Raw genomic sequence first — 20,750 nt, forward strand, 5'->3', positions numbered from 1 at the left:
AGTAGTCACTAAACTGTGCAGGGAAGTTTAACATTTCGACTTACTGATTTCAACTGTTCATTATGGCTAGAAGAGCAACTTTTACCGTTAATAATGCATATATAATGAGGATTATTCTTTAAAGCCAATTTACTAATTTAACCCCTTAATGACAAAGTGCATTGTTTTCAATGGGTTTAGGGACCGCTTATTGTCCTTAAGGGGTTAATGTTTCATTATGCATGGCCAGCTCTGCCCTTCTTACAGGGGAAGCTCACTGGGGCTGGTCCCAGTTCCTGATTTAGTGAACATACCCCACTATGTCAGAGAATTAAGATAAGCTTGTTATGAGTGTGTAATCTCGGCTAATCTGTTTCCCATGTACACCTGTTGAACTCTGGTTACCATTTTTCATGTACATATTTGTTAGTGAAGTATGCAGCTTTTTTGGTATAGTCAGTAAATGGTACCCTGTTCTTTATCACCTTCTAAAACCCCTTATTATCATGCTCCCAACTCTCCTTCAGACAGATAGCCTTCATCTTACAGGTATTATCCAAAAACATGGATTTCTCTGTAAGAATATGTTGGTATTAAAGAGCTCACAACACCAGCCCCAATGCATTTATCCATTTTTATGACATTGTTATAAATTTGCCATCAGTTTTAATTAAAACCTATTTGCGGGTGTTTTTAAAGGTAAAGTGTGCAGGGATGCCCAGCTTCATCCCATAGTAAAAATGTGGATCTCATCATTTTTACCATATACATGGAAAATCACAAGAATGTTTTAGCAGCATGTTATGTGTGCAGGTGCCTTCTGATTGGTGGGGGTTTGAGTCAGATGACTTATACAAAACAAGGCCAGAAATCATCTTAGCACAGACACAAGTAATGAAGTCAAAAGTATTCACCAAGTTACGAACTCAAGAAGTGAGCTTTAAGAGCCTGACCCCCTAATTATCTAACACAGTAAAAAAAAAATAATAAAACAAGCAAACTTGTGAATTTCAGAAAAAATGGTTCACACCGTCTCTAAACAATTCTGCCTGCATTTTTTATATACAAATTTACCTTTAAGCAGCTTTGGTGCATATGTCAAGCTTCTCCTTCTGATGGTATATATATATATATAGCACTATCAGAAACAAGACTTACTGCCATCTATAAGTACTGTACATTACATACGAGAAGGTTGAAGTGGACATGCCCAAGCCAAGTCATCGTCCACCACATATGAATGCATCCTTTTAAAAGTGTTCAAGACTTGAAGCTGTAAGGTAGAGAGACATTTTATTCAGCCTGCCTGTAACTCATGTTTCTCCCCTACTGCTAAGCCAATGACACCCTGCCCAACTCGATTAGATTTACTATCTGATCGGCATGCAGCCCTCGTTACCATTGGTTTTACCAGGGAGATCACAATACAGTTTATACTTTTTCTGTGTTATTAAAGCAAACACACCAATTACATCTGTTTGAGAATTTGTTGTCATTGTTTACCTCGGAGGTAATTGCTTCTTGGTCTCAATACAAATACATTGATCTATAATAATGATCAGATCGCCTGTGGTTTTGTCACTGATGTAGTCAGTCAATTAAAAGAAATCATCTACCCGTTTCATATTGTTTCTTCAGCAGGGCCAATATGCAGCGCTCTCATGTGGTCTGTTTATTAACCAAGAACCAGGGGTCATCCTGTCAGACAGGAAGAGCAAAGATATCATAGACAACAAAGGAAGGAGATCTTTACAGTAAGGGAATAAAGGTATGGAATCCACTGCCAAGAGAGGTGGTGCTATCAAACACAATGAATGTCTTTAAAAAGGGTCTGGATATTTTTTTTTTTTTTAGAAAAGCAGAACATACTCCAAGGAGAAATTTGATATGGCGAAATTCGAAAAAAATAGCTCAACTGGGTTTTTTGCCTTCTTTTGGATCAAAAGCAGATAGGATACGTAGACGGGCTGAACATGATGGGACTTATATCTTTTTAAACCTAAATTACTATGTTACTATGTATTGTTACATATTGTTATTGTTGTAACATTGGTGACCAATTATCCCTTTACCATTACATGGTTTTAGGATCCCTTAAATTACCGCCCTTTCATTACCGTTAGTAGATTTGTGGTGTAACAAAATATACTTTTGATCATGTAAGTAGGTCCTTATTAGGGTGGACTCGATGACAATCCTTGGTAAAGTTGAACCTAAACAAGCAACTAGATTTTAAGCTTGAGTCATTCAACAGTATAGTAGATTACCTTGAAAACAATAAGAAAACTTAATTAATATGTTTATCAGTTTTATCCGAGTTCTTTAATAAGTAGGGCTTTATCGCTGACATGTATAGTAAATATTGAGCAAAATTAGGATAACATTTTGATAATACTTAAGTTTTAATACTGTGTATTATCCAACTTTTAGCCCTGGCTCATAAGGATGATGACAACCATATGTGAAAATCAGCTTAAGGGCCCTATTTTTTATGGAACACTCACTGCCATTGCAACATGGTTGGCAATATTATAAACAGTCTTAACTCTGTGTTACTTATTTCTCAAGTTTCAGCTATTTCATGTGTTCAAAGGCCGAATGAAACGACCCATTACTGGTTTAATTAAATTTGTTAAAATGCCAAAATTAACTAAATACTTCCTCAGTGACATCACACATTTCCATAGACTTTTATATCAAAAGCTACTTAACATGTAAAAGCTACTTAAACATGTATATATGTGTTGTGATTGACTTTTATCGCTGCAACGTGACCCTTGCATCTTGTAGGCTACACCTAGTTATTTTTCTTCAAATATTTAGCACACGGGACATTAAAGATATTCAGCAACATAATGGTGAGGGCATGAGAAGGGGTGTAAAGAAATAGCCAGCAGTAGGCCCAGTAGATAAAGCTGATCTTAAGTACTTTGAAAGGCTTGTGGAGCAAGACAAAACTTGGTTATAGAGACTGTCCATAAAGGGTGGTTGGGAGGATTCAATAATTTCTCATACCAAATACCATATAGAACAGCAGTGTTCAGCTCCTGTCCTCAAGGACTGCAAACAGACCACAATTTCTTGGATATCCTAGCTTGACCACAGACATCTTAATTAAAAACCTGTTGTTAGACAAGAATACACAGAATTTGTGGCCTGCCTGTCTCTTTCATGGCCTGGAGTTGAACATCACTGATACAGTGAATTGGGCAAGTTAAACTGAATTTGAATTACTGTCTGAATTCTACCATCAACTTACAGAAAGTTGTTGTGTACTGCCATGCTTCTGCTCGTGTTCCTAAATGGTGTACAATGTTCTTTGGGCTGCCATGGTGTACACAGTTAATAGCACTAATAACACTCGGTGCCATAATCCTGTTCCAAGATCTGTTTAATACAATGCAAACACATTTTCAGCTGTCTAAAGGCTTTTTCTACATTAATGCAAATGAACATTATATATATATATAAAATATATATATATAAAACGCCTCGCCAGCTGCAGACCCAAGGCCTACAGCACTCACCACTCCGTTACTAGCTGAGCAGCTATGCTGGAGAAATGCAAACAAGTTGTAAGGTGGGTCTCAATCCAGCAGGGACACCACACAAAATGCACATGCCAAGGAATAACATGTATTTGTTGGTGACTGCATTCTAGTTTCTCAAAGGCAAAGCAGATTGGAAAGCCTTATAGGGACTGGGCTACTTAGCATCATTATAGAGTGTAACACGTCCCGTTAATATGGAAATTGACTTCTTTTTCCTCCCTAACCTTCAATGGGGTTTATCTAAACAAACATTTTTTTCACGTATGTCTTTTGTAGACCACAGAGAAGAGGAGAGATTTTTAAGTATTTTCATTTAGCGATCCGAACACTCCGCTGGTGGATGGCTTTTTTTTCTCCAAATCTTTCAGCACAAACAAGGTTTTGTTCAGAAATGTTTCATTCTTGATTCACAGAGAAGCAGCACATCTTCACAAGCCATATCTTTGTACTCTATAAAGCATTTTGCATTGTCTGGAGTGAGGAAGAAACATACAGCTCGTTTCTTCCCTGTAACTTCCATCTCAAAAGAGGCTGGAATCCATATTTTAGACACTGGCCCCAGGAAGCCAGGAATAGTCATTTATTCAAAGGCCATTCTGTCTACTGTAGCTGAAGTCTGGGTCTTCTGTATGAGTCTCTGTTACCAGTGAGAGTTTGCTTTGTGTCCTTCCTATTTCCTCCAGCGCACATGCCAGAGAATCCAGGTTCCCATCATATGGATGTCGTGCTTCCCACAGATCCAGAATGACGGCAGATGGGCTGCTCTTAGTAGCAAAGTAGCTCAAGTTCCTACAAGGATAAAGCAAAAAAAATGAGCAGGGATACAGAAGTGCATGTAAACAAAAGTCTACGAACGAAGTGTAAGCATTGCATGAACAAGACTTTCGTGCTTACCAAGGAAGGGTGGTTCGATTTACTAAGATGATTTGCACGAAAAACTTAGTGACATACTAATATGCAAGTTGCGTGTGAGTGATTTTGACTTTACATTTTGGTGCATGTTTACATTTTGCGAGGGTATGTTGAATGAATGACTTGAATGGAAACTCACATGTCCTTACCCAAAACTACCAAAATTTAGATATTAATAGATTAACCCCACAACATAAATAATTAAATAATCATAATATAAATTAAATGAGAGTCCCTGCATGGCGGGGGCAGGGATAATAAAATAAACCTTAGTTGTACAGGGCCTAGGAACGCCTCAATCACATAATAAATAAATGGACCTCAATTGAACCTCCTAACCCCAACAGGCAGGAGTTGTGAGGCATAGATAACCACTTAGAATTTCTTATTACATACCCTCATTATATCATTAACCATATCATTGTCTTATCTCTTATGAAGGCAGACAGTGGGTATCTATGTGGTTTGAGTATTCGTGTCTTGTTTTGTGTATTTTTGGGGGGGTTAGCTCTCCACAAAGTAAGAGTAAGCAGAATCTGAAAAATCTGTAAAAACTCTAAAAATGGAACATTGTTTGGAGGATATCCTCTGCTCTGTAATCAGTGTTTCTATGTACAACAGTTAATGGTCCCTTAAGGTTACACAAGGCTCTTGGGGAAATCCGACTAATAGCACAAGTATGAAGTCCATGCTTGAGACTGGATTATGAAGAGTGCAGAAAGTACTCATTTTACTCAACACTGTGACTGTTGATGTTAAACAGTAACACAATACCATATGTTTTATTGATACAGCACTCCTAAGAGTTGTTTGTTCAAGTGATTTTTATGGAATAAAGATGGAACTGAGCAAATTAGTTTTCTTCCTTCCATCTGGCCCCCCTGGTGAAATCAGTTAACCCTTTTTATGTATGTGCATCTACAATAAAGCAATGCATTTTAGCAAACTAAAGTAATCAAAACAACTATCTCCAATATAAGGGCTGCACTCCAAAGTTTCAAAGCCTCTGTAAAGTTTGTAAGCAGTGTTATTGCACTGTTTGCCATAATCCACTCTTAAGAAGGGAAAAAATGGAGATAATATATTCAACTATTCTGAAGGTCTTATCCTTCCCCTCACCCTCAAAGGGTGACTGAACTAATCAATAACAATCAGCAACGTAACAATGGAGGAGATATATCCACTAAGCTAGACAATGACCTACATTTCTACATTTTTCTCGTAAATATGTATATAAGACATTTAGGGCCTGCACGTCATTCCCTTCCCAATACAATGTCTGCACAATCCCAAAGAAGCCACGTGAGATCCAGAAACCCGAAGCACCTTTGGAGCTGTTCCTTTGCGACAGGACGACCTCTGACCAATGCTTTACGACAGGAGTGTTTGGGAAACAATAGGTGCACATACGATTACATGATTTCTACAGTCCTTTCAACAGACATGATGAAAAAAAAATAGCACGCCATTTCAATCTTGCATGTCCTGTGCCATTACGCATGCAACTGTCACTCACAATTGCGTTACCATGGCAACTCACACAATAAGAGTATTTCACGTTGAAAGGAAAATGTTCTTTAGTAATGCTGGGATGAGGAACTGAATGGATAACAACACGCGTGGAGCCTCTCTGTATATTCAACTAAACATCTAGCCGCTAATAGTGATTACCATAACGACACTAAGGTCTGCCCGTCACGAGAAAAGATGGGCTGACCCGGATGTAGATGCTATTTCAGAGAGACATTCAGTATTATGATTATTTGGTCTCAATGCAGTAATGCACTGAATTATAGTAAGCATATGTCTTTGTTTTTTTTTAGCAGAAATGTTGCTTTTTAATTTATAGCATCACTTTCTTATAAACATGAATTGTAACTTTTCATCATCTGCCGACGGCAATGTACCGAGCTGTCTTATTCCTGAAATGTAATCTCTGTAAAGACGGGTAAATAGAGCCTCGGTCTGCCATTCCTACAGCAGGTGCGGTGCTCAAAGATGGAGCATTTAAAACCCACCTGCAGAATCTGGATACTACTAAAAAAAGAAGGACCCTAAGGTTACCCCTAATGCGTGTGATTGTTTACAAATTGGGCTGATACCTACCAGCCGTGGACCTGATAAAAGTCCATACTGAACCCACGCTAAAGTAGGATTCAAGCACTTTCCTCAAAGTCTTATCCTCCTAACCCTTTTGGTTGCAAGTTTAAAGCATGCATTGGAAAGCATGACAGGTCTAATAGGGTTAAAGAGGCAGCTGGGATTTTTTAAATCAAAGAACCCTCACCTGATAATAAAGAAAATAATTAAATTACAGAGTGAAACGGCGAGCCGGCAGTAGGGCCACTTGAGTGTGGAGCTATTTATATCATTAATACCGTGCCTTTATTAGCATTCAAAGTGGGTCCGATTGGAAGCACCGTGATAAAAGGCCATGCTGAAGCACAAAATCGCTTTTGTTTTGAAACTTGCTATACATGAAGAGAGGTGGGCTTAGGGACAGATTGCCAAGAAGTACAAGGCTCATAACATCTGGTGTTTTGGAGTTCCTGTTATTGTCGTCACGTTACACTATTTCCAATTTGCGTTTTAAGTTGGGTATCAATCTTCAGACGGCAGCCATCCTCATCTCGACTGCCCACTTCTATTCTCTGAGGAACTAGGAACTACCTGAGAATATCTGTTGTGTTCTTTTGTTCATTGCCAACCAAAATGTTAACCTTTTGAGCACCTCCATTGTATTGGGGGAACGAATACATTTTATACATCTTACACGATGGGTCTTGTTGTGCTCTTTTTTATAGATACCATTAAGTACTCCATGGCATACCTCCCAAATGTCCTGGTTTTCAGAGGACATTTTCTATTACCAGTCATGGTATGGCTGCCCCAGTATCGTGCATTGGGGATCACGGGCCAGTTGGGGAAATCTTTGGAACTCCCTTGACTGGCCCAGGGATATGTAAAATCAATAGAGGACTACGCTGTTGCAGCAAAGGCCTTCCATCGTAACTCCCACGTGGACACCTTATGCAATATGTATATTTTGAGATAGGAGACATGACCTGGCAATAGGGTACAGCGGACAACTACGCCTCTTACTTACATTATTGCTGCTTGTGTGGCCAATCCAGTGCTTTACTGGTCACCCTAGTCTGGAGCCAGTGGCTGCCATGGTCTGCTACAGACTTTAATACAAAAAATACCCACCTTAACACACCACCAGTGCCATGTTTACGATATATTCCTTTTACACTTGGAAATATCCCGGTTACCCCTGGTCTGTAATGCTGAATTGCATTTTCGCTGTATAAAAGTTTGTAAATCGGATACCAGATTTAATTAATAAATCACACAAACTCATCCCAGGCCTTGAAATCAGTTGTCACTGTTAACATTCTGAGCACCATAACACATATAACGAAATAAACAAAAGTAATTATCGGCGTGACTCAGGCTATTCCATTTCTTAACTCAATCCTTCCACCAACAGCCCTAAGGAGCTTACAAGTAGATTGTGGACGGAGAAAGAAAGACAGATTTGTTATGCATTATTCGGATACAAATTAGAGATGGCAGGCATTTCAATCCATGACTTAATAACAAATACTGTCCAGCTCTACAGGTCACAACGTTCACCCATTTCACATCCCCTAAGAGTATTAGTCCTAGAGGTATGGCATCCGCATTATTCACCAGCTGCGATCCATATATTTGCCTCTATGAAAGAACACTTATTATGTATGTATTCAAAAGCTTGGAGGCAGAATAAATCTAATTTTTTTTTCCCCGCAACAGGATGTATTTATTAGATTTTCCCATTGGGAAGTTTAGTTATAAAGCTTCGCCATTAATATTGCCTTCATCAGGGTTGGCCTCAGGGCGTGAATATATGTAAGTGTCAGGGAGGGGTTGGGGCTATGGAATGTCTTTATTATTATTCTTATAGATTAAAATCCAGGCCCTAGAAAATGATTGACTTTAAAAATTAGATTGTAAGCTCCTAAGGGCAGCCATTCCCTTTTGGCTATATGAGTCTGTGCGTATACCTACAAATATTGCAAACAAATTATTCTCCTTCTTCTGTTATGTGAAATAAAAAAGCAGTTGTGTTGCTTGAAGAATACACAACTTGTCAGTGGGTGAACAAACCATCTGGTCGTCTTCTAAATATATAACACGATTGCTTTACCTGATAAATACGGCACCCACCTATGTATCTTAAATCAATGCATTAGAAATAACAATACCAAAAAATAATAATCATAAAAATCAGGAGAACAATATGTTAAGATCCTTGCTCCTATTCTATATAGCATTGGTGCATATCTCCAGGCATCAAGTACCACAAACTGGCCAGAAATTCTGGGTACCAATGCTGAAAACACATAGTTTAATTGAATTAACCCCTTGAGTTCTGGGGTTGGGGCACATTTTTCCTTGTGGGAGATCAGGACTTTTTTTTTTTGTTTGTTTCAATATAGTTACATTCAGGTAAAACCATATAAAAAGTTTCAACTTTACCTAAAGAAACCTATATATTTTTTAAGTTAAGTTAAGCTAGTAATTGACACCTAAAACCGTGCATCTGATCGCATTTTAAAAAATACAAAAAGACCAAACAACATCATTTTCCCAGTTATTTCCCCATGAATTCCAAAACCAAATAGAAAAAGTAATGGAAACAAAATATTTCTTTAAAAGCTTCCATGCCCTTAAATGACATTCATCCAATATCGGTGGAAAATATACATGTCCACAAGTATGACAACTTTTGACAGCTAGAATAGCCATCGTCCAGTTCATCATTCTGGCTGAGGGTGATGGGAGTTGTAGTCCATAGACACCTAGTCCATTTTTCTTATTTAAAAAAATGTATTTTTTTATTTTTTTTAATATTGTTTTATGGGTGGTTAGAGTAGTGGTGGGGCACTCATGATGTCATACGCTCCCTGCATACCTGCATGGCACACACTAACCAACTTGTATCTAATAAGATCAAAGGAAAACATCTAGTTTATGTTAACTCAGGTCATTGCCACCTCAATTCAAGAAAGAACAAGGCTACATTTATGTGTTGAATATTTGGCTGAAAATATATGATAATGACATAATAAGCTTGTAACGCCTGTAAATGTGGTGCGGTAATTAATTTAGACCTATGCAATTCCTAATTCTGTGGGATAACATTTATTGTGTTGCGACTTTGAATGCTACAGTCTATATGTTGGCATTTGAAACTTTCAGTGATATACAGGGGTTTGATTCAACAGTGCTTATGTAACATGCATTTTCATCCACCATTAACCCCAGTTAAGGTTAAGATTGGTGCCTGAATTAAGCCCCACATGTTCTTTGCTGAACTAGAACAAAAACGATTTTCCAGACATAGGTTATTTATAGGATTGGAGCTGGGAAAGAGGAAGAGAAAGTGGCACCAAATGTAATGCAAAGTTCCAATCATGGTGCCATCCCTGAACATCTGGGGCAACAATGCAAGGTCATAAGATGGCCACTTACTTTTATACCCCAACTCCTCTTCTAACGCCTCAAATTAAGGGTATTGGGGTATTAAGTCTATTAGGTTCGCATATGCTATCGCCAGGCAACTTTTCTACTTCAAGGCTGATCCCACCACATCCTTGCTAGATGGCTCTGATGCCATCAATCGGTGTCACCTTTTGTTTTAATCTACACACTTCTACATTTGACCACATGAGGGCACCTGGGATAGTTTAAAGTCAGGTCTTTACACAGCATTTCTGATCTAACTTTCTGACCTAACAGAACCCTTTCTGTGATACTTCTAGAAGTTCTCCACGTGGTCCTGTGAAATGTATATTAGTGGGTTTTGAGGAAAAGTAGACATTGTGTATTAAATTGTGCTAAATGTTTTTTGTCTATGCAGACTCTATGCCTTCTTTTAATGTGTTGCAAAAGGATTTTTTTTTAAATGAATGCCTTAATTTAGAAAACATGTCCTTGATTTTGCTTTTGCCATTACGTCATGTTTTTCTCACAGCGTGAGGTGACATTATTGTCTTGTATTCTACAGTAACCTTGGAAGTCTTAATAGGGGATGTTGCAGTAGAATCTAGTATAATGTGCTTTTATGTGAATTTTTTTGTAAATGTAACCCATTTGGCAGAGATTAATGACCCCTTTGCCTCCATTGTTTTCGTTAAGAGTGCTCTCTGACTTTACCTGCCACCTATTTTATTATAAATAGGTAAAACATTTTCATAAACCTTAAAATGTTTGAAGCAGGTGTTCTTTTAAAGTTTCTATACATCTGCACATAAATTCTACCGATACCTGGGAACTTTCCGGGTTTGACCCAGAGATTGCCGGGTGAGCGCTGCTTCTCCGGTTCTCCGGGTCAAGACCCTAATCCTCTGGGCGCTCCCTGCCCATTTTCCCTTGAATTCGGGGTGTTTCCAACAGACGTCAGCGGGAACGCCCGCCGTCAGTGGGCAGTCCTGGCCGCGTCCCGCAAGGGAAGGCTCTGGGTAGCCGAAGGCCAAAAGTTCCCAGGTATAATTCTACCTAAATGAAGAAATATTAAACTGGGACATCTAGGAAGGCATCATGTGGAGATCATCACAAAACTACCCACTCATTTTTTGCATATGTGTCTGTGGCTTACTCAGTAAAGTGGGGGATTGCAAGTAGCTTCAACACCATGCTTTAAGAAGGGCTCCTACAACAAGAACTTGGTTGTTCCAGTAAAACTCCTTCTTTTTGAAAGTACCTTCAGCCTATTGAACTATGCAAGCACACTTTGAGGTGAAAAACCTGAAAGCTTTGGTCCTGTATAATGAATAATTATGGTGTGGGGGGGGGGATGAAACAAAGTTTCAAGTACTAATCTGGAAATCAATGAATAACATTGGAAGCAATTAGTTTCTGTGTCTAGTTAGGAGAGTGATGCAGAAATGTCTGTGTAGGTTCCATTTGGAACTAGAACCCCAGCCCTCATTGGCTAGAACCCCAGCCCTCATTGGCTAGAACCCCAGCCCTCATTCTCAACCTACCTGCTTATAGAGAGTTTCTGTGCTAACAGCTGCCAGTCTTTTCCTTTGGAGTTTGGTGTGTCAAATGTTGCACATATCCTTTGCCTGATAGAGTGTGGAATTTTAAAGGCTTTAGGACCAGGATGTGCCAAGTAATTATCGTCTTCTGGTGCCAAGAAAGCTATGGTTTCACGCTCATTCTGCAGGAAAATTTACAGAAAAGCAAATATAAGGAATACATTTCACTAATTTTGAAGTTAGAATAACAGCAGAGAACAGACTTATAGGAACGCGAGAACACTACAGAATTCTCAGTCTTGAAATAGCTTTATATTGAATGATATGACTCTTTAGGTTAATTCATTTTTTCGCTTTTGTCTTAAATTAGCAGAAATGTCGGTCATCCAATAGTTCAGCCTGATCTATTACGCATTTAAAAGAGCTGTATCCTCACTTTGCTTCTGTTTACCTATTTTAATGATATCTTGCTTTACAAACTAGACTTATTGCAGAACATAGACCACAATCATACCACCCTGGGTATGTGACATTAACATATTAAATAATGACAACTAAAACATGCTTACTTGGCAAAAATGTAGTCTTTGTTAACAAGCTTATATATATAAAATGATAATATATTAACCGATGCAACGCCTATCTTAAATAAAAAACAAATAAAATAAATCTGAAAAATAAAAATAGATGTTATATATAACTAACAATTTCATAGTGGGAACTGTGTTTTATTTATTTATCTCAATGAAAAGTAGATTTTTTCTTAAAATTCTAAAAAAAAAAAAATACACTTTAGAATCTGGCATAAACAGCAGCATTGGACTGTCACATATCTCAAATACTTAAATGAAATCCACAGGGAAAGGGTAGGTTTTTATATATAAAACACTCTGAACACCCGGAGGGAATTTTAAAGCAAGCAGTCTATTTATTTCGAAAGAATCAGCACCTCGTCGCTTCCTTCTTCTCCATCACCTCCTGAGAACTGGATCCCTATTAAGGAATCTCTTTGAAATGAAGGCTAGCATTCTTACCGCTATGTACATACTTAGCAAATACTCCTCTGATCTATGTTTTGGAATTTCACTCTGATCCAAATATAGGTATAAATGCTTGCACATCGATATCAAATAACAAAGCTCATGCAGGACTGTGACTCAACAGAGCCATTTGGGAGATAATTGTGAAGACGTTTTACTGTTGTAGAGCTATGCCCAAGACATTCAAACTAGAAACAACCCATTGGAGAGATTTTTCTTCACTGAGATGTTGGTGGATAGCTGGAGTGGCCTTCTAGCAAAAGTAGTAGAGGGATTTGAAACATGCGCTGCATAGGCATAAGGCTATCCTTAGCACAAGACAAAATATACTAAGGTTTGAGGTTTACCTTTAAGCCTCGTACCACTTGCCTCCATCAGGAACCCCTTAAAAACATGTTGTGATGCAGTGTGTGACGGAACTGTCCATAACTGGGGCCCCTGGAGAGGACTGAAAGCAAGCCTGCTACCCGCAGATTATGGACCCTGTCTCCCTGCCCTGGTGAGTGGGACTGTTGTCCTCGTCTGGGACCCGAACTCCCCAGTCTCTAAGTGCACCCCAGGACTGGTTAGTGGGACAGGTGCCCTTTGCCAGCCCCCTGCATCCACATTTCTAGGAGCGACGGAGCTGTGCTCCCCGACTGAACTGGATGCAGACACGGTTGGGGTCTGGCCCCAGTTCAGTCTTCTTTTTAAAAGGGGAGATATGTGACAGAATGACCTGTCATACAGGAGCCCAAGGTACTCAGAGATGGCTCCAGCCTGGCTGCCAAACAGGCAGGATTTCCATTGTTAAACTAATCCCATTAACAGGATGGCTACCAGGGGGATATCCAGTAGCTAAAGGGGATTAAAGGTTGGGTTGTCTACCTGTTTATCAATGTTGATTTATGTTAATGAAGTTCTGTGGCTATATCAGTCTATGTTTTACAACAATAAACTGTTCATTCCTGCTGTACTCAATTCAAGGTAGTTGTGTGTCTACTTATTGGGTACACATAGCAGGGTTCCAAGATGCGCATGCTGGCTGGTGCTGGAAGTGATTCCGGGGACAAGAGGAGGATACATGTGGGTGATCTCTGGGAGTTACTACAGCTCTCTTGGTGAACCCGTTACATATGTCTTTCTAGAACATTTCTATCTAGTTTTAGATCGGACTGAGGACATCATTGCCAGGAGAATCATTGTCTTCAACGTGTTGTACAGCATATAAAACCGGAAGCTGCCCACTAGCTTGTGTGACAAGTCTTTATGACATTGTTCAGCCAATTTCCCCATGAAACCACCAGACTTTACAATAGCCAACACAATAACAAGGTGCAGGGTCGGGGTGGTCCGCTATCAGAGCTTGTTAAAGACTGAATAATAATAAATATAATAATAACAAGCCTGAAAAAGGTACAGCTCAACAGCAAAACAAAAAAGTGTGAGAGAGACCAACAGGCGTTGATAAACTGACTATGGGGGTAGAGTTGATAAATGTAAGTATACAGCTCCAATGCAGAATGGGGCCATCAGTAACAAAATATACAGAGTCATCACTATTCATCACAACGTGACAAAAAGCCTATGTCATGCATATTGCATTTATCTATATTATTAATCCTCTGCTGAACCTATTCATATCGGGATATAAAATGGTCTCCTGGTAGCGTTCGCACTTGTTATATATCAGTGTTCTGAGTCTTGGGATCTAACTGGCAGATGAAACTTTGGTCTAATATAAAAGAAAATGACAGTTAATAATGCTGATATCTTGACTCGAGACAGCTCACATCAATTTCGCGTCCTGTCTCCAGCTCTCTTTTTCTATCTGGCTCGTGCTTTAAATGCCACTTTGATGAATATGAATTTTGGTGGAGTTCAAATTACAGATCCCCTTTCCTTTACAATTCTGAACGCTGTTTTTTTCCTAGCTATTTTTTTATTCTACTTTATTTTACACGCTGATGTGTATGCAAAAATGATTTTTAAAGCGGGTTATGAATATCCTTGAAGGTTGTAAAATGGCACGGCAGAAAATAGGCTGTACATATATATTACGCCATGTAAAAGGGGAATCTGTTTGGCCTAATATAATCTTGGTAATGCTCACATTATAGGAATTTCTTGGTGCATTTACCAAAGGAAATGCACTTTTAAAAGAACTGTAATTTACATTTTTTTCACATATGTACCTGGCTCAGTAAATTCTTCTGTTTCAAACATGGGGAAAGGGCTACAATTTAAGGTGATTAGCCCCCATTAGTCTAAGAGACCTTCTTAGAGGATGCCAGGAGAGACCTAGATAGGTATGACAGAGATTCATCATTATGTCTCTGTACTACGCAACAAATACACACAATAAGTTACTTCTAGCTATTATATTTGGACACAAAACATTTCCAGTACCCTAATGAAAACAGAGCTTAACTTATATTCCTTGATTTTGGGGTCTTCAGAAATTTGTTATACCTTTTTTTGGACCATTAGTGGTCCCACACTCAAAGAAGTGGAGTTGAGAGCTCATAGGATCCATCTTTAAATGTAATCTTTAAAGGTCATGTGATTATATATGACCTTACATCTAATGAATGTTGGGCCAAAGATGTCACATACCATTACCTCTCAGATCAACGGGACAACATCCATTATTGTTTTTAATATTCCTATGCTGGATACCACCATGGTGCCGCACTTCACTGACAGTCAGTGGAGAAGGTGGTGGTACCCTTGTAAGGCCACAGTGGATCACCAGGTCCCCAAACGTCCTCTTCTGGGGCTGCACCTACTACATAGGGATGTGAGACTCCTTCTTTATCTCCTCAGTCAAAAGGCTTACAAAAAGTCCAGATCATTTTACCCCTACCCCCCCTGAATAGGGGAACCACTATCTTAAAGAGGAGATGACAGCCCTTCAGGTGGAATTTCCAGTGCATTCAAAATCCAAAATAAACTCATTCCATCAAAATGTTCACAAAGCAAAAAAGTGTAATTTACAATATGGGGGGCATGGAATGGCTAAAAAGTTTTTTTTAGCTCTTTTAGTGATATAATAAGTGAGATTGCATTTGGGTCCAGAAGAAGCGTGCTCCACAACAATATTAATATTACCTTACCATTCGGATACATCTCACCTGTAAATAAGCAGCTGCGCATTAATGTTGTGTGCTCACCTCCAGAATTGACGTTTGGACCTGAAGAATTAGTTCATGCCCTTTGACCTGTCGGACACAGATCTTGCAGGACAGCTGGGTGGTGGCTGGGGTGTATCGCTCCAGGGAGAAGGCACAGTGCAGTGGCTGCTGGTTGCTGCACCAGACACGGGAGAAGGGGACCTCCTGGAAAATAATTCAAACACAGAGATATCATGAGCCAATCAGACTTCTCATACCCTTGATCCCTTGATCCTGTAATAGTAATTGGAGGGCACTAATGGTAGTGACGTGTGTACATTAACTATTTCTGTAATCCATGTTGTTATAGAGAATAAAATGTGAGTAATAATAAAATTTAAAAAAAGCCAGCAGCCTGTGTATTGTGCAAATCTGTTTACCCCACGAGTGGAAAGAAGTTATTAACCAGTTATTAAGCATGTGCCATTACTATTATTATTACACTACATTTCTAAAATATGAATATAAAACCAAAAAGAAATCCGAAAGTCTATGCAACAATAGTATACCCAAAGATAAAATATTTAAACAGATAGTATAGGGTGTTTTATTGCTTGTATGAGTTTATAGCACCTGTTTCAGTACCATGGACAGGTAAATGTTAAGCAAGTATTTGTGTTATAAGCATTATGAGTAATAACCATACTGCTGTCTCCCTAGCAAATAGATTGTAAGCTCACAAGAACAGGGCCCTTCTCTCCTTCCGTACCAGTATGTTTTAATGTGTGTTAATGTTATTGCCATTTTAAATTGTCTCTGTTAATTAGTTATAATGTCCCCTATTGCAACAGCTCTATGGCATCTGCTGGCGCTATATAAATTAACATAGTTGGAATGGGTATGAGACAGTCATGCTTGGTATTAACCTCTTAGATCATTACCTGTCAGTAGCCCCAAATCTATCCTCATTAAATCACCACAAACAGAACGTATAACACAGATGGTCTCGCATGATCTTAGGCAATTCAGTCAACTAATCTTAAAAAAAGGATTAACTATTTTGGAAATGTAATAGTTAATCTGTTTTTCAAACTTTAGATTTGAAAAGAGGCTGGGAAATGCTGGCATCAATTTCTTAACAAAATGATAAATTTACACGTAGCATACTGTACATTGTAGATATAAAATAATAAAGTAACTATAAAGTTCAGTGTTTTAAGTCATCATGCTCAATTTCACATAGAAATACTCTGTGGAGCATGAGGCGACAGAGGAGACCTCAATACGAAAAATTAACAGTAATACGTTATAAATAATACATTAGTTAAAACATGGTATCTAAAGCAAAACTAACGTAATCTGGAAACTGACAAACATCCTAACTGTGTTCATTAAAGGCCCATTTAATATAAAAAAGCAAATAATGCCACTTCACAATTTTAGTTATTAGGCGTAAGAGGGTCTACATCAAAGGCTATTTATTTTGTGACCTAGAAATAATTCTACGTGCTTATCCCCTCTCCAATTTCCATGGAAAAGGTTTCAACCAAAACAACCTTCATCACAGGCTCACAGAATATTTGATTAAATTATAGTTTACAAGCTCTGTTTATATATTACGACCAACAAACATCTCTTCTTTAAACTTTTTTACTTGAACAACCATTTTGTTTTAAAGAGACAGTAAATGAGGCCAAGTTTACACTCAGGTGATTCCGGTGTAAAGTTTGAGGCATAAATGTGAAGCGCCATATTCTTTTTATGAAGAAGTCAATGTTTTTAACAGGTCATTAAGTTGAGCCCATGTGTCCTTGTCATCAGGACATCGTAGCTCCCAACAGTCCCAATTTTTTATGAGATATTCTTGATTTTTATAAACTGTTACACCGTCCCGTTGTTTCAGTTTTGAAGGAATAGGGTATCGGAGGCCAGTTGGGGAGATCCCTTGATCTGCCCTGACTTGCCCAGTGAGCTGTAAAATCAGTAAAAGGTTTGTTCTCCATTGCAGCTGCCAAGTGGCCACCTCGCAATGTTCTGAAGTCGCAATGTGGCTCTTTCTGTAAGGCAGGCATCCTGACCCCACCAACATCTGGTGCTGACCCCCGCACACTTCTGTAAACAGCTTATATCTGCCTGTTGCCACAACCCACAACATGGGTCTCCCAAACTGTAAAACGTAAGGGTTGTTGGGGAATATGGTACATGTTACTGTGGTAGCCTCAAGAACCCACAATATTCTGCCTAGAAGATGACTCCTAATCCTAGAAGTGCAGTCATCATTAAGCCGTGCATCTTATAGCGTGCCATCTAATATTGTTTTTTTGGGACCTGCGCTAAGAATGGTGCAGTGCGTAAAAATAGATTTATATGCTCCATAGTGTTTGTCGTTTAAAGGAAATATTGCAGGTAATGATAATAAAAACAGAGCTAACTATTTTGTCCAATAATTTCCATTTCTGCTGAATACCTCATTACTACAAGAATTAAAATAAACCAATCTCCCCTATAATACCAAGCACTATTGGATGTATTATATCATGTCTTCTCTTATTAGAGAGTATATATTTCATATAAAGTGAATGGCTTTTCTCTGCACAAAACAATGCTGATTACATTGGAAACACATCCTAATTATACTTGAACTGGCTTTCTTTGCAGCTAATGGACTCTTTTATTATTATTACTACTATTTCTATACTTAACGTGAGATTAACAACTTGCGTTAGTTGGCTAGAAAAGTGTCCTCTCAACGATAGTCTTCTACTTGCAATAATAATATGGCCCTCCAGTAGCATAATCCACTTACAATATATCTTACATGTGAAGTATAGATGTAAAGAGAGGTGAGCAGTAGACTATGAAGAGATAGCAGCATATTGTTATGTAAATGCCACTGGCCGTAATTGCACAGCAGTTAAATTGGAAGAACCTTTTGTGAGAAAATCCTAGTTATAGAACAGTAGTCATTACCTGGTATAGACCAGCGGTAGTAGTAGGCTAATAGAGCATGAATGCAAAAAAGCTTGGGATGTGCATAAAGAATTATTAGTAAAAAGACTACAAGGACAAATTAGTTAGCTTGTTGGAATCCGTTTAGACTAGAAGAGTTTTCTAGTTGATTATATTACCATCAGAAATAACCAATGTCAGTCTTTTGGTAGACACACTTCCAACCATCTCTTTTGTTGATCATGGGCCAGTTGGGCAGATGATCTTCTTTGACCAGGCCATGATTTACAGGTTAGCTCCTATGATGTTTCAACTCAACCCATTTAAGTGAGGGGCCAGGGTATGATGTCATACGATGGTGATCTGCATCAATATTTAGCAAAATGGATGGAAGTTCAATAATCTGCCCCTAGCCCAAGCTCTTGCCACATCCCTCTTTGGCTTCCTGGAAGGTGTATAGACACAGTGATATCAGAAGCAACTATTTCATTTTTCTCTTGATCTATACACTAGCTTGCAGTTCTAATCTAAGCAATGTTTAGGTAACAGATCAAAAGTGAGTGTTTTTATCAATGAGTTAGGTAGCGGAAAAAAGGTAAATAAGGAATAACCGGTATAACCTTCTGGCACTGTGAGAAACGTAGGAGGGAAATGAGACATTGCAAAAACAACATAACAGTAAAAAAAAGCGGGGAAAATGTGCCTTGAAACCATGTCCCTAATGCACTAAACGAGTACTAGGTATTCTCGGAATTTTCCACATGTCCTATTTTAAAGTGTTTATTCAGAACAATTGTAGAAAAGAGCATCCTGTGGTCATCACACCTGCTCTGATGGCACTACACTTAAAACTGTCTCTGTACTGATGATACCGCAGAGAAGCGCCATCCATGGGCACACGCGGTAATAGTTTCTTTTTTTATATATATTTTTTTGTAATTATTATTATAAATTATGGTAAACTCTCTCTGTAATTGTGACATGTACCATGTCTTTGAGAACTCAAACACAGTTGCATTATCTCTACTACTATGAAGGAGTTAACAGTCCTTCAATAAGAGGGAAAGACATTTGGAAAGACATTATCTCCTATGATCCAGTTTATGTTTTTGTAATGCGTGTGAGTCTTTTCGGACCTGAAGTATATAATAAAAAAATGCCTTCTTTGTTTGGGATGACTATCTAAGTCGAACACAAGCGTTTAAGAATGAAATCCTCCAGGTATCGTCTGAAAAGTATTCTCTTTAAAGATTAAGCACAATTTTGATGTGGTATTCTTAAAATACTTACTTCAGATGTATAAAGATAATCTTCAATCAGTTAAGCCTTTGTAAGGGCAGGTGATTTGTTCGGTGGGATATTTTATAATAATAATATAGATTTTATACTAATTGCCTTGTTATCAGTTTTGGTCTAGTTGACCCACATTGTTATTTTTTTATCCAGCATGAAAATGTGGATCTATTTTTTAATCCAGCATGTGAATTTTATATACCATGCCCCCTAACATTTCTGTTGTCCGAATTGAGATACCTGTGTTGGAGGTGCAGCTGGGACACGTTGATGGTGCCATAGGTGGGAGTGGACATGGCTGTGTGTGTGTGTGAGCATAAATGTGTAAGTGGGGTGAGATGGAGTGTGTGTTAGAATGAATGTGTAACTGTCTGTTAGTGATTATGATTAAGTATGTGTGATTTGTGTTACTGTGTTTACATACGTGTGCCAAAGTGTATGTTAGAAGGGGGGCAAGGGGCAAACAAGGCCACGTTGTGTGGGGGCAATGGTGGCACAGACCAGCTGTTGAAGTTGGGCGCCCCAGTGCAATTTTCGCACCAGGGCCTTATGGTTTCTAGTTCTGTCCCTTCCAGCGTGGAAGGCCATCACTCTGAATTCCATATTATAGGGGAGTTATCACTAATGGTCACGGAGGCCGAACCTAAATGAATTTAGGGCAGAGCTCTGGTATGTAGAAGCGTTGGCCAGTCTGTTTGGCTTAAGAGGGCGAGTTGTAGGCTGTAAAACACATCTGGAAGTTAACCCTTCCAATGCCAAACCCCTGTGTTAGCCTGACACAGGCTCTGCATGACAGGCTCGAATTAAGACTCGATTGGTACGCAATATATCTTTGTAAAAACGTTTTGTCTCTCCAGCTGGTGTGGATGGCAACTGTCATCATCAAGCCATGGGCTCCCAGAC

The 20,750-nt window shown here is 38.7% G+C and overlaps 1 protein-coding gene across 2 annotated transcripts in view; it reads right to left on the reverse strand.

Annotated features, from left to right (window-relative positions):
• Window positions 1–3,836: 3,836 nt before the first annotated feature.
• UNC5D (unc-5 netrin receptor D) overlaps window positions 3,837–20,750 on the reverse strand; it is a 254,033-nt gene continuing 237,119 nt past the window's right edge. For both annotated transcript variants that reach the window (XM_053465189.1, XM_053465190.1), the window contains 3 exons: window positions 15,666–15,830; window positions 11,477–11,655; window positions 3,837–4,319 (listed from right to left, as the gene is read on the reverse strand). In XM_053465189.1, coding sequence (XP_053321164.1) covers window positions 4,115–4,319; window positions 11,477–11,655; window positions 15,666–15,830 — 549 coding nt within the window. In that variant the 3' untranslated portion in view covers window positions 3,837–4,114. The remainder of the gene's footprint in view (window positions 4,320–11,476; window positions 11,656–15,665; window positions 15,831–20,750) is intronic.

This window comes from Spea bombifrons, chromosome 4 (genome assembly GCF_027358695.1).
Source record: "Spea bombifrons isolate aSpeBom1 chromosome 4, aSpeBom1.2.pri, whole genome shotgun sequence".
Lineage (NCBI taxonomy): Eukaryota > Metazoa > Chordata > Amphibia > Anura > Pelobatidae > Spea > Spea bombifrons.